Genomic DNA, 14,357 nt, shown 5'->3' with positions numbered 1-14,357 from the left:
AGTGATGGTTTGTGTGTAGCTGTGGAAACACTTCTATATTACTGTGTGTGTGCGTGCGTGTGTGTGTGTGTGGATTGTACCGGTTGGATGAAATCGTGAGGGTACGTTTATCACACCACTTCTTCCGTGTTGTCGAGTCCACAGAAGCGTAAACAGCGTATCTCTAGTTTGCTCTGTAGACATTTTACCGAAGCAGTTGTACAGAAGTTGTTTATTTGTGTCTGAAGTTCAAACATTTTAATTTCTCTCTGGCTTCTTCTGCATGAACACAAAGACGTTACACAAGCTTTGAAAAGCGGCTTTATTCCATATCACCTTAGGTGTTATGTTTCCTTTTTCTTTTTCTTTTTTTCATTTTTAACCTTGAAACATAGCTGGCGGCGCAGCTTTAAAAAGCACTCACTGTTTCAGGTTAAACTTCTTTTGAAGTGAGCACACAGCATCCTTTATAATCTTGATCAGCTCCTCGCATGTGTGCGTATTTAGTTTTTTACCGTTGGCTACAGTGTTTACCATTGTGGAGTCACAGTGCAAAGTTATGATCCATGCAAAAGCATTTTTCTGCCTTCGAATGTGCTACGGTGTCTGCTGAGGCAGCTGGTTTGACACAATCTAAACACCAAAAATGACCAGTTTGCTGCGGTTTTACCACCTTCACCAGTTATCTAATCTGCTGGGGTAGACGGATGAGATAAATATGTTCAGACAAAAGATATGAAGCAAGTCACTGCTGATATACACATCCGAAGCTAAACTTTGAGCAGGCAGGAAAAGAGAAAGGAAAGTCTGAATCAGAGACAAATGTCTCTCTGGGGGATTCAGTTCAAAAACTAACACGCATTTGTGGTTTGTATGGACATTCGTCTCCATCTTGTACAAGCCTGGAGATAAACCAGGATCCTTAACAAGATGAACATTGCTTCTACCACTATATAGATTTTAGACAGATTGTGACACGACGCTGTATGGAGACTTGAACTCATCACCGCCTTCTTTTAACCTCCACAGCCTGCAATCTAAACACGTTTTTCCTTTGATTCCTAAGAAACAACCAAATGAAAACATGCTGTTGTGTTTATTTACCATATTTTATTTGCCACAACTCTACTACAACCACTTCTTCTTCTGCTTACATCTATCCGAGCTTCACCATGTGACCAAGAATAAATAATACTGACACCTAGTGGCTAAACCTGCCATTGACAGTTATATCAGTACACATAAGATCATCTTTAGCTGCACATACGAGTTAATCAGCTCATCGTCTTCCAGCTATCTGAGATCAGATTGCAGAGGAAATGCTTCCAGTTAGCATGTGGAGCTTGTTGTGGTGTATTTTGAGTTGACACGGGTGGGTTACCCCTTATGAATGTCATAAACAACAAGACAGTTTTCCTGTCTTATAGTTTAAAATTATTTAATTGGATTACTAGAGTAAGCGACCGAAACAAAACAATGCTGCCCCTCCTTGGGTTTTTACAAATGAAGGCTACTTTCCCTCACTTACAAGAAAAACAAATGTGGTCGTGTAGAAATATTTCCAGAAAAAAAAAAACAACAACATTATTTATAATGGTTTGTTAACTAAAAAGGTATGCATCAACATCATAATACCCTTTTAAAGATGTCCAGGTGACGTCAGCTGACTCCTTTTGATGTGATGAATCAGCATCTCCTCTCTGTTCCTCCTGGATGATGGAGCGCATCACCTTATCTCTATGGGAATCAGCCACACTAACTAGCTTCCTGTTTGTCACTTTGGAGGACATATGATAACGCTGCTGCAGAAAACAAATTAGGCTCCTGTAAACCGTGGCAGTGAAAATTATGTTAAATTTACCTAAAGACGAGTTGTAATTTTTCAGATTAAAACATTGTGGCTTTTGGTGTTTTTCCAATAATAGAGAGGGTTAGACCACTGACACATTTCTTACCGAATAGAGGTAAATTGGTAGAGTTCTTCACTGACGTCACGTAGTTCTTTAGATCAACACATGAAATTTCCTAATCACTCATCTGATTGGGTCTTAATGAGATTCATTGTCACATTTTACATTTGTGCATGCGTCACAGTTGTTGCTCACGTTGCTTTTCCTGGAAGGCAAACCGTGGTTACAATTTGTGACACAAGTGCAACGTTCCTAATGCCCTGTTATTATTGTTTTTAAGTGTAAATAAAGCAATTTTAGACAGCAAAATAGTTGCAGAGGAGCTCTTCAGTAGCGCTGCGAAAACACACAGCCTTTGTTCCAGCTCCTTTGTTTGCTCAGTGTTTTTTCTCACTTCACTGCTGAAACTCTACTTGTCAGCGTCCATCAAACAAACACAAAATGCTGCATACATCCCCATCTCTGCCACTTTGTAATATCTCCTCTACAATTATTTTTTTCTTTTTTATATATGTAACTACTATTGTATAGCTTTACTTTATTTGCACTTTTAATTGCAAAAAACAGTCTGGAATATAATTTTCATTTATCTTGATCTTGACTTATTACTTACATTGTTTGGGCTTTAATCCACGTCTTAGAAATTTGAACGATTGTATTTACAGCTTGCTTGTTTAACCCTAGCTCACTAATGTTTGGCTTTCTTATACTGACTGGAGGTTTTTCCGTTCCTCCTCAGCCAAATCCTCAAACCCAAAGAAGACGGGAGGCGCGAGTAAAGCCACCACCTCCACCACTGCCGCACCTCGCTCTCGGGTGCCCAAGGATGCTGCGGCCCGGTCTGAGGGGACGCCTGCAAAGACCACCAAGAAACCAGACGCTTCAACTTCTTCACCCGAACCTCAGAAAACCTCCACAGAGACTCCTAGTCAGCCTGAGGAGCTAAAATCATCTCCGCCTTCCTCAGACAACAAGCCTCCTTCATCCAAAGCCTCAGGAAGCAAGGCAGAGGGAAATCAGGCTGGCAGTTCGAAAGCTGATCTAGAGTCTAAATCGGCTCTAAGTGACGCTGCTTCAAGGGAAGAGACTCGCAAGGTTGTGGCTCCTGAGACCACAGACCAGTCCTCTCATATCAACCAGACTACAGAGGACACCTCCTTCACAGGAGACAAAGACGACGGCTCGCAGGGGGAGAAACGTGAAAGGACAGAATTAGAGGATGGGAAAGATGCGAAAAAGCAAGGAGAAACAGATTGTGGTAAAGAGAACGACTCCAGGTGATGCTTATACTCATCTGCCTTTGTGTGCCAGTTTTTGTTTTGTGATCATATAGTCCGATAGTATTGATGTTAATAATTCATACCATGCTAAAGTTCTGCCATATAGTCCCTATGGATATTTTTTCTGCAGCTGATTGTAAGAGGTCCAGTCAGGCTCTTATTTTTTCCTGTACATAATGTTTTTTTGCATAATCATAGACACAAGTGACACAAGATTTGAAGAAATCCTTCTTTTAAAAAAGTACAGCAACAATTCACCTTCAAAAGTCACTTAGTGAGTAAATAATCTCCTTGTATATCATTTAATCTCGGTAATCTGTTCTGTGAAGATCGCAGAAGTTTGATGGAGCACATTGGAGAGCTCTAAACATTTCATAGAGTTCTGTTTTTCATAGCGTTTTATTTTTTAGATCTGCTGAGCTGCTGTAAATGTATCGGTTTTATTTTCAGCTTAAGATGTAAATAAAACTGAATACATATGCAAACCACACCTCAATAATTTACAAACAAAACTCTGGGTTCCAGTTACGGTTTTCCTTGCACATCACGTTGATGTGGATCTCGGTGTCGGTCTGTCGGTTTAAGTGCTAATAAAATCCAAGGGCTTATCTTTTCTTTTTTTATTGTAACGTAACAAAATAAAAAGTTAAAAGTATATGAATTCTTTTGCAATGAACTGTCAATCAGTCAATTTGTTAATAAATAATTTCATCATTTGCCCATGCTTGAACTAGGAACTCAGGTTGTGCTATAATTGTGTTATTGGCCTGTTAATAATGTGTTATTGGCCTGTTATTGATGTGGTATTGGCCTGTTAATAATATGTTATTGGCCTGCTATTGATGTGTTATTGACCTGTGCAGGTCAGCAGCGGGCGATTCGGAAAAGCAGCCAGGTCTGAGCGTGAAGATGGACCAGGCTGAGGCGACGGTTATCCCCGATAGGCCAAGAGACAGCCAGACCAGTGATTCTGATTCGGATGGACCCATCCTGTATCGGGCCGATGATGATGAAGAGGACGACGAAGACGAATACACAAACAGTATGATGTCAATTTATTGATGTAGTAATAAGTGTGTGACATGAAAACAAGCAAGGTGTGTTGGGAGTTTTATTTGCACTGTTCTTTTTTTTCTTTTTTTTAAGCTCATCTAAGTGAATCATAATCTGACTCACCAGTGTTCAGGCATATTTTATTTGTATTGTACCAGAACTGACATTGAAATTTTCTTCATTAGCCATCAAGTTAATTTTTTTAGTCAGTTTTAAACCTCTTGCTTAACTACCCAAGTTTTCACAAATAAAAAAAAAACCCTCATGTGTACTTGTCTACTTTATCAGCAATGCATTACTTTAATATTTCATATATTAATCGTCAGTCAATATTAAGTTTTACCTCAAGTTTTTTCATTGCCTTAAGAACTCAATTTATCGATCTCCATTCCCTCTCGTCAGACTCCTTGGCCAGCAAGATCCGCCGACGAGACACGCTGAACATTAAGCTGGGCAACCGACCCAGCAAGGAGGAGTTGGAGGAGAAAAACATTCTGCCAAGAAGCTCGGAGACGGAGAGGCACGAGCTCCGCCAGCAGATAGGCTCCAAATTAGTCAGGTACACACACTGAGACTCACTAAAGGATGCTGTGAAAGAGTGGGTAGGTGCTACCTGTCATAGATTTGGCTCAGCTGTGGGACAATAACAGATTGGTAATGATTTAATGGTGTTGACGTGGGTGGTGTAATAGTACCAGTGATACGCGGCGAAGCACTGAGGATGATGGCAGTCGGCACTGGATCTATTATAATCAGCAACAAATGGTGTTAAATAGATTTTAAATGTGTTAGAATTATATTAATTTCCCTTTCTGAGGTCAGAGGAATGTTCCAGTTATATTCCATTAGCCCTTTTGTAAAAATTTCATGTGGGCATAATCTTCTTGTTTTAGACGCCTGAGCCAAAGACCCACCACAGAGGAGCTGGAGCAGAGAAACATCCTCAAACGTAAGTCTATGAAATCTTTTCCTAATCTTCGTCATGTGAAGATTAGGGCAGGGTTTAGGGATATTGCTGCGCTACAAACAAACACGTTTCAGGCAAGCATAACACCAAATCCACAGAAAAGCTTTTTTTTGTAGAAAACGTCTTTGTCCGTTCCTTCGACGTTTCAGCTCAGCACATAAAAGCGAACCCGTAAGAAGATTTTCGGCGCTACTTTAGCGTGTTTGGCTGGTGCAGAGCAAATAAATTCATCCCAAGCACAGAGGAACTCAGCTTTCACAGCTGATGAGCTCAAAATGGGAGTTGGCTGACAGATCAAGTCCTGTAATTTCATTATGTAATCTTGTTGTGTGAAAATAAACTAATTGAATCTTTGAAGAAGAAACAAAGAACACATTTTGAAAATGCTAATGCACGTCCTTTGCTTGCTGCTCCAAAGGAAAACATGGTTTGTGGTCATCATTTTCTCACAGTGATGAATGGATGTGTGGGTTGATGGAGCTGAAGTGTTCTAGTTGTTCAGGGTTCATGTTGTCCAGCCTCCTTCAGCTCCTCACATAACCTCATGTGCCTCCTAAATCAGACAAACAGACAGACATCGCATCAGGGGTGTCCAAATTGCAGTCCAGGGCCCATTTGTGGCCCTTGGACAGAATTTGTCCCGTCCATCACAAGTGGTTGATGTAGGCGGAGACGTTTTATTTGAAATCAGGGTAACATTATTAACAGTATAACTGTCATGTGCATGTTAAGTACAACACAAAATATTCATCTTTTTATGACCAAACCTTTATAATAATTTGAACCACGTCCATCCAGAGGCTTTTACTGAAAAGCCGACTTTGCTTCACTCAAATCCTGTCCTTATAACTGAGGATAAATGTCTTCAATCGAACCCAAAAGTATTTGAAGACCAGATGTCTTTGTTTAAGACACCAAACACAAAAAGTTTTGGATCTGCAATGAATAGCATTCCTTTCCTTCCAAACAGAACAAAATAAATGGACTATGTTTGCTTGATTTTAGTTCTTTTTGTGTTCTTGGCCCACAAGTTCTTTTGGCTCAGCGATTTTGGCCCACAAAGTTTGGACACCCTGTGTTACATGTCCTTTCTTCAGATGGACAGACACTCGTTTGGGACTCAGGACACTGAGCAGGAATTAAATCCTCCAACTTGGAGAAGACTAAGATTACTGTGCATGCCAACTTTTTTAATAAGTCTGTCTGAAGAGACATTGATACATTTGCCATGGACGACATTTTGCTTTAGGTTTCTCGAATTGGAGAGATTTCTAAACTGAAACCAATCTGCTTAAAGGTCCACTGGGCAACTTTCATGAATTATATGTTGTTTTTTTACATATCTGTTAAAGCTGCTACTTTGTCATGACAAAGTGACTCAGTCTCCTGTACTTTCTCCCAGTACCAACTACACCACTTAGTCAGAAATGACCAATCAGAGCCAGGAGGAGGGTCTTAGCGCTGCCAATCATCCTCGAGTATGCAATGCTCACACCCTGCTACAGCTAGCTCACCACACCAGAGGTTGTTGTGAATTCCCAGGCTAGTTAGCATTACAACCGACGACGGAAAACTGTTTTCCTGTAACTGTAAGTTGGCACATCGAGCACCGAGTACTTGAGCATGATTGACAGTTTTATTTGGGTGTTTTTGAGCAAGCTGTGTATGTCTACAGATGGCAGCAGGACCAGAGAGACGCAGGCAGTGGAGCTTAATTTAATATTTTTTAACAGATTATCTGTCTCTTGTTATATTGTCACAACAAAGTGAAAGTTTTAAGAAATATGTTAACGTATTTTTTCTAAAAGTTACCGAAAGCAGCTGCAGCATTAAAATGTCTGGCCGGTAGTTATTTTCTCCCATCGTCAGTAGTTGCAGCCCTTCGGCTGTATCCCTACAACGTCGATGGATGACGAGAATTCATATGGCAAACCAGTCCAGCTCCGCTTTCACTGTCTGAGAAACAGAGCAACGTAATCATATTTTGTCATATCTTAGCGACTTATACAATTTGAACAGTTAACGGTGCATATTTTGACTTAGGAAATCGAATGTCAAATAAAAGCAGAAGCTTGTTGCAGACATGCTGGGAGTGAAATGACTCTGCTTACTCTCTGCACGCAGAGAAAAATGAAGCTGAGGAGAAAGAAGAAAAGCAAGAGATTAAAAGGAGACTCACCAGAAAGGTACTGTTAACACTGAGTAAACAAACACACACACACACACGCACACACTCAGGGCAAACTTATGGGCTTTACTTTACCCTCTGAGGCATGAAAGGAGGCAGAGAATTGGCTTTTGTAGATAGATGAGCTCATCTCAGGTTCAGTAGGTGGAAGTCGAGCTGAGAAATCTGTTGATTTTTTTTTTCTCTTCTGTAAAAGACTTATTTTTTTAATCTACCAAAATTCCTTTTTCGTACTAATATCTCTCTGTTCTTGTTTGTGTGTAGCTGAGTGTGAGGCCTACAGTGGCAGAGCTAATTGCTCGGAGGATTCTGCGGTTTAATGAGTATGTGGAGGTGACGGACGCCAAGGATTACGACCGTCGGGCAGACAAACCCTGGACACGGCTTACTCCCGCCGACAAGGTACTGCTGTCCGTCTACTTTCCTTTGTTACTTCAGTTGTATTTGAGGGCACCTTTTTATGTATTAGACATTAAGAATGGGCTGGTTAGCAGATTAAAGGACCAAATAATCAACCGAAGCACAAAGTTTTACACTTATACTGAGCACAGTAAGAGATAATTTAGCAATACATTTTCTATTTTTATTCAGCACAGCTGTTTTGTCTAAACAGGACCAGTAGAAACCGTCTCTTAGCATGTTTTGGGTGTTGGATGTTTTGATCGTAGTTCAGTCTGTGTGCCAAGTCTGCCCCCTGCTGCTAATGTTTGGAACTGCACATCACACAAAGTTCATAAATTGGGTCACATCGAACACTAATCGGAGCGTGCGCCTGATTATAAGAGATTAGAATCAAATGCCGAAGCAATTCCAGGATTGGAAAATGTCAAATGGATTGTTTGCTTAAGGTGCAGGAGCTGTCGACCTAATCCAACTGGACTAAATAGATTTGAGGGGTAAAGTCTGGAATATTCTACTCCACTTCACTATATTCACTCAAAATAAGGACATTATTTTGAGGACATAATGTCCTTATTATGCTGCTCCCTTATTGTATCACTTACCATATATACGTCTGCATAAACCAGTTTTAGTTGTATTGAAATGTATTAAAAATTATTTCATGACCTAAATTTATTTTTAACCCTAACCCTCGAAAATAGTCATTGTTAAAATGACTAATTTCTAAATCTAGTATTAGCTTGCTAATACTAGATTTTCCCAAACTTTTATTTCCCTTGTCTTGTTTTCCATCATGAAACCATTTATATTTTCCATAACTGCAGCAAACAGTACAGTGGATATACGTCACACTTCACAGATACTGGGACTCTTTGTGGAAATATTCCCAATATCATAGTGTTACAAGATGTTAAATAAATGTTTCTTTTTTGCCGGAGGAATAATCTTACGCTGAAAAACTTTAATTTCATTGTATATTTCAAGGCGTGAGTTATGCCATGTGCTCCAACAAGGTGCTCCCATTGGCTTCGGAACAGAACCAGGCCCACAGCATCACAGCTCCTCCTCCATACCTGACAATAGGCATGAGTTGTTAATCCACATATTTGTCCTTTATAACACTTGACGCACAGCGAACTGTTGTTGCTGAACAGGTTGGGTTATTCAAAGTGCTGTAATCTGAATTAGGTCAGCGACTCGGGTATCGTTTTGGGGTTTAAAGATTTTCTCATCATCGCCTGTTTGTGTCTGTGCGTCCTCTGTCCCCCCAGGCCGCCATCCGCAAGGAGCTGAACGAGTTTAAGAGCCGAGAGATGGAGGTTCATGAAGACAGCAAACAGTTTACAAGGTACCCCTGCAGTCATTTCACTCCACTTAGCCTGACTCTGAGGCTTCATCCGTCATTTAGCTCAGTGAGTCCTGAAGCCGCGCTGTTTATTAGCGCTCGCTGATCAATACGCGTTATTGTGTCCTCCTAAAGCCTTTCCCCACTCCTTATTAAAGTCATGGTGGGTCAGTTTCAGTTCATTACCTGCCAGCACTGATTACCTACGTTCAGGTTTGTCTCAGATGTTGTTACACCTGAGCAGTATTGGATTTGTGAGTCCGAACAAACGCGTCACAAAACATACCTTTGTTTTCTCGTCTCATTATTGATGCAAAATAAATCTGACACTAATTGTGGCCCTGTGGGCTTTCAGAGCCCATGTGGGAACCTTTCCTAAATTTGCCTTTGTTATAGAAATTGTATGTTAACATTTTTGGGCAGGCAAAAGCAGCAAAGTGGCCCATTTTAGGGTCATAAAACTGTATTTTTTCTCATTATGTTTATATGGCAAAGTTGCTTATTAATGCTACTTTATGCCTTAGTAGAAATAAATATTTTGGCAATAAGCAGAAATTATGAGTTTTATGTCATTTTAAACACAAGATCACGTTTTGCACTCTATTTTTGCACTCACTCAACTAAAACAAACATCCGAGTCATCTTTATTTTGCAAATTTAAACCAGTGTTTTGCTGTAGTCTGACTAGGCAGCAGAAAATGTGAACAGGTTCAGATTAACAAAGTTTTCTACCTCATCCCACTGGAGCGATTACCTGCTTAAATGTTGTTGTACTTTCGGTATCTTTAAAAATTCTCTCTTTGTCTCCCAGACAATTTCAAGTTACACTGAAATTCTTTGCACCATGGAAAGTTAAGACAATTTTAAAAAGAAAGTTCTTCCAGGGCTTTTTCCTGGATCACCACGGTGATTTGTTTTTACTGTGGTCAATACAGTGGAAATGGAGAGGGTAAACAAAGTGCCTGTTTCCTGCTGTTGAAACACACCTGTCCATGGCAACAGCTAAATGTTTTCCTTGGTTGATGCATCAGGTTTTCTTGTCATAAAAAAAAAACCTGCAAAATAGATAATTTTTGTTTTGTCTAGATCAGGGGTGCCCAAAGTCGGTCCTTGAGGGTCGGCATCCTGCATGTTTTAGTTCTCTCCCTGGTTTAACGCACCTGGATCAAATGATGGCTCATTAGAGGCCTAAGAGGAACATTGACAAGCTGGAAAGGTTGTTACTACCACCAGGGAGAGAACGACAATGTGCAGGATACCGGCCCTCGAGGACCGACTTTGGACACCCCTGGTCTAGATAATTGTTGAAAAAATGTGTTTAAAAAAAGCCTGAATTCATTTCTTACCATCTAGAAGAAGAGAAAAATAACCTGGCTGTCATGTTTATTTTCTACAAATAAGTGACAAATAAGTTTTATGTAGGAAATTACTGTCGTTGTTTTAACTCTTCACAACTTGAGTTTTTGTCAAATTTATTGATTAATTTGATTTTAAACTACTACCAGATAAAAAAATACATTTGTTTGCAGTATGTTTCCCTGCTTTTTCACCTCGAGATCCTTCTTTCGACATCTGGGTCTTAAACTGAACCCAACTTTGTAAAGCTTAGATGACTCTATATATATATATATATATTTTTTTTTTTTTGATTTTGTGATATTAAACTAATCACAATATGAGTGAAAATGTAGAATAAACTGGTCCAGACATTTCTTCAAATGTTACAGATTTTAACTGGTTTAAGTTGAATAAATATCCATAAACGGTGAAATATCCCTTTACCACCCTGCTGAATCACGTTGCTTCACGGATTGTGTAAAAAAAAAAAAAAAAAGGCAAATGTTTTGTATTTAAAAATAGCTGTAATCTTACTCAAAATTGACAGAAATGTCGAACAGTGGAGATTTTGAATAGAAACATTCGTAGGAACCCGACATGTTGTTTTGTTGAGTTCAAACAGTCTCTGCTGGTGTCTTGCGGTCTGCTTGTTTTCGGTTTTAATAGACGCGACTCTTCTGTGTTTCTGCTTTCAGGTTCCATCGGCCGTAAGGGTTCTCTCTCGCTCTCCTCTCCCTGCGTCCTCAACTCGTTCCTCTTTGAAGCCCGTCGACATCTTTGAAACGGACACTTTGGCCCGTCGGAGCAGGGAAAACCAACCGTGTGTATTTAGATGAGCCATGGCGTTGTTCTCTGTCAGAGGATACGAGGATGTTTATAAAAAACTGTGCTACCTTCACTCAGATTTACTTAAACCCGGCTTCTCCTGCTAAAACATATACAATGTCATCTTTGACGGGGGTCTGTTGCTCCTGGTGATACATATTTATGTCTTTAATGACAGCTACATGTGTGTCTTAAGGCCTCGGCCACGTTAAGGCACCTTTGAAACATTTGCACATATCTATTGTGATTACAGTGCTGTGTATAGCTCGCTGAATAGGACCTCTTATTTATTGTAGAATATCAGAACTATTGGGTATTTTATTGTTTTTGTTTTGTTTGTGTGTTTTTTTTTTTTCCCACTTCAGGCCTTGTAATGAGAGGTTGCTGGGTGGAAAGACAAGCAGCATTGCCTTTGTAATTGTGACTGTGGCTCAGATGTGCTGTAGAGTGGTGTTCTTGCCAAGTTATGCCATAATCTTACAAATGCCCAAATATGGACATCCTCCTGGAACAGGAAGCGGGGGTGGGGGGGCGGGTGATTGGGGGTGTGAGGAGGAGGGGTGGGGTTCAGGATGATGTCAGTGCCTGTGGGACAGATTGCACAGGAGGGGGAGGCACTTTGTTCCGCTCTGATGTGCCTCACTGTGAAATCCCCATTTTTAGATCTGTTCCAAGCATCGCCACTAGGGGGCATTGTATCCTAGAAGTTCCAGACTGGGATCCTGACGTCTGTGGGTGACGATGATCCCGTCAGCTGCTGAAGCTTTCAAAGATGTGGACACCTTTAGGCTTGAATAGTGAAGTGTGAATTATCATCAGCCTACTGAAAGTCACCTGTGCTTCCTCGGCACAAATTCTGATCGTGTGACGTCGTATATCCTGCGCCGAGCCGTTAGCTGCAAACCAATGATCACACCATGCTTGGCTTGCTGTTTTTAATTTCCTTCAATTGCAGTTTTTTTTTTTTTTCATTTAAGACTTCTTGCCTGGCGCCTCCCTCGTCTGGACGAGTTGGGTTAATAAAAAGCAGGTTGCCTTTTTAATTAAAAAAGGTTAGGTTATTGTTTTGGAGGGCTATATAAATATAAATATAAATATAATGCAGGCTTGAAATGTTGCCAATGATGCAGCCATCTGAAAATTATGTTTACCAGAGTTTCAAAGTCTGGACAAAGTCAGAGTATTATCTTATCATCTTGCAGGTTTGGATAATTTCACTCTTTACTATCAATTCCTATGAATTGAATTATTGGAACGAAGTGCCGTTTTTCCATTGTCTCATGCTTTATTTGACATGCTTTACTTTTGATTTCCCCAGTAGCTGCTTCACGTCAACATTTTAGTTATCAGTATTTTGGTTCTTCGGTTTCTGGCTGAGGACCCAAACATAAAACCATAAAAGTTTTTTTTTTTTACCTTTAGACTACTTTAAATCAAGATATTAAACTGAACCTGCAGAGCGCCTAAACTGGGTATGATTCAATAGGGTATAAACGCCAAAAAAAGTTAGAAAACAGAGTTTTTTTTGTTAATAACTGAGCTTTAAACAATCAGATCAAGTTTGTTTAATCAAGTATCCTAAATTTGGAACAAGAACTGAGATAAATTGATTTAAAAACGGACTGAAATAGCCCTTTAAAAAAGCCATGATGATGTAAAGAATCATTAAGGAAAGAAACGTGTTTACCAGAGCTGCATTCCTCTTTTACACATCGCCTTGACATGCGTCTTGATAACTTTCTCTCTCGCTTATATTTGTGCATTTTGTCGCACCGCTTTATTTCGAGTAAACTGATCAAATATATTCCCTAAAAGAAAAGAGACGATACGGAAGTCTGAATTGAGTTTTATTCTTCGTTCCTTTTACATAAAAGTTGATAGATTTATTTTGTCGGTCACATGGTTTGAATACTTTTACCTATCCTTGCTTCGCTGGCTTCGTGTGCCACTTCAGACTTCACAAGATTCAATACGACGAATCCTAAATTGTGGAGATGCGTGTTGACGCAGGATGTGACGAGGATATTTCTCTGTCTCCCTGATCTTTTGTGACATTCCTCCCCCCACCCCGATGCCATTGGTCTACTGAGATTTCTGATAATTGTTACTGTTGACATCCAGAGATATATTCTTTTTTATTATTATTATTATTTTTATTTTATTTTTTTTAACACCTGGACCTTCACAACACTCGTTCTGGTTTCAGACACCAGTGGAGCAAAAACCGACATTTGGCCTCTGACTTTGCTGAGGCTGTAATACGAAGCCGTGTACAGAAATGGAGCGGTATTCATTCATTCATTCATTCATTCATGTCTCAGTTGTTACGCGTTAACAGTTTTATTGCAAATATGACACTTTATCGTCCATCTTTTACTTGTTTTATTTTATTCCCATTATTTTAAAATATGGAGAGAAAAAAACAAGCCCCTGCTTAAATATGAAAATTGTTTGTGGGTGACGCACAAACTCTGACCTTCACACATCCCACATACGGTCAGTCGCTCCAAGCCACGACGAAGTCGATGTTTGGTTTATCTCTTCAAACTTTCCATATATTGTTTCGGAAGCATGTCAAACGTCTGTGGAACTCTGTTAAGCTTTAAATAATTAATTTAAAAATATTTAGGCATAAAGACATTTAAAGTAAATATCTGAATGGTGATGAATTAAAGGCGCTCTTGGGTAGTTTAATATTATATACACAAACAACCACTAAAATGGGACCATTCTTAGCCCAAAGTGGAAAATATTCCAAGAAAAAAATGTTATTTAAATTTTCAGTTTAAATCACCCACATTATTCATTGTGTTTAGTTTATGTTTCACATAGAATAGTGTTTTTTTTTTGGTTGTTGTTTTTTTAAAGATGCTGGAATAAAACAAAGACCATGTAGAGTTTATTTGAATAAATTAATCTTATTGTATTAAATATATTGATAGGCTTTAAAAGAAAACCTTTATTTCATCCTATAAAATATATATATATATATAAAGAGAACAACTCGACTTGTACTCAGAAGATGTTTCTATATCTTAGATGTCAAGATTAACTTGGAAATGAAAACACT

At 39.4% G+C, this 14,357-nt stretch overlaps 1 protein-coding gene across 5 annotated transcripts in view; it reads left to right on the top strand.

The window, feature by feature from the left end:
- phactr2 (phosphatase and actin regulator 2) overlaps positions 1 to 13,996 on the top strand; it is a 50,061-nt gene extending 36,065 nt beyond the window's left edge. For all 5 annotated transcript variants that reach the window (XM_015038237.1, XM_015038236.1, XM_015038240.1 and 2 more), the window contains 8 exons: positions 2,629 to 3,166; positions 4,033 to 4,211; positions 4,625 to 4,781; positions 5,116 to 5,171; positions 7,314 to 7,375; positions 7,642 to 7,779; positions 9,051 to 9,127; positions 11,158 to 13,996. In XM_015038237.1, coding sequence (XP_014893723.1) covers positions 2,629 to 3,166; positions 4,033 to 4,211; positions 4,625 to 4,781; positions 5,116 to 5,171; positions 7,314 to 7,375; positions 7,642 to 7,779; positions 9,051 to 9,127; positions 11,158 to 11,173 — 1,223 coding nt within the window. In that variant the 3' untranslated portion in view covers positions 11,174 to 13,996. The remainder of the gene's footprint in view (positions 1 to 2,628; positions 3,167 to 4,032; positions 4,212 to 4,624; positions 4,782 to 5,115; positions 5,172 to 7,313; positions 7,376 to 7,641; positions 7,780 to 9,050; positions 9,128 to 11,157) is intronic.
- The last annotated feature ends 361 nt before the right edge of the window (positions 13,997 to 14,357 follow it).

This window comes from Poecilia latipinna, unplaced genomic scaffold (assembly GCF_001443285.1).
Source record: "Poecilia latipinna isolate Pla-1442-1.1 unplaced genomic scaffold, P_latipinna-1.0 Scaffold434, whole genome shotgun sequence".
Lineage (NCBI taxonomy): Eukaryota > Metazoa > Chordata > Actinopteri > Cyprinodontiformes > Poeciliidae > Poecilia > Poecilia latipinna.
The sequence above is the reverse complement of the archived record's forward strand: the minus strand, read 5'-3'. Positions and strand labels throughout refer to the sequence as shown.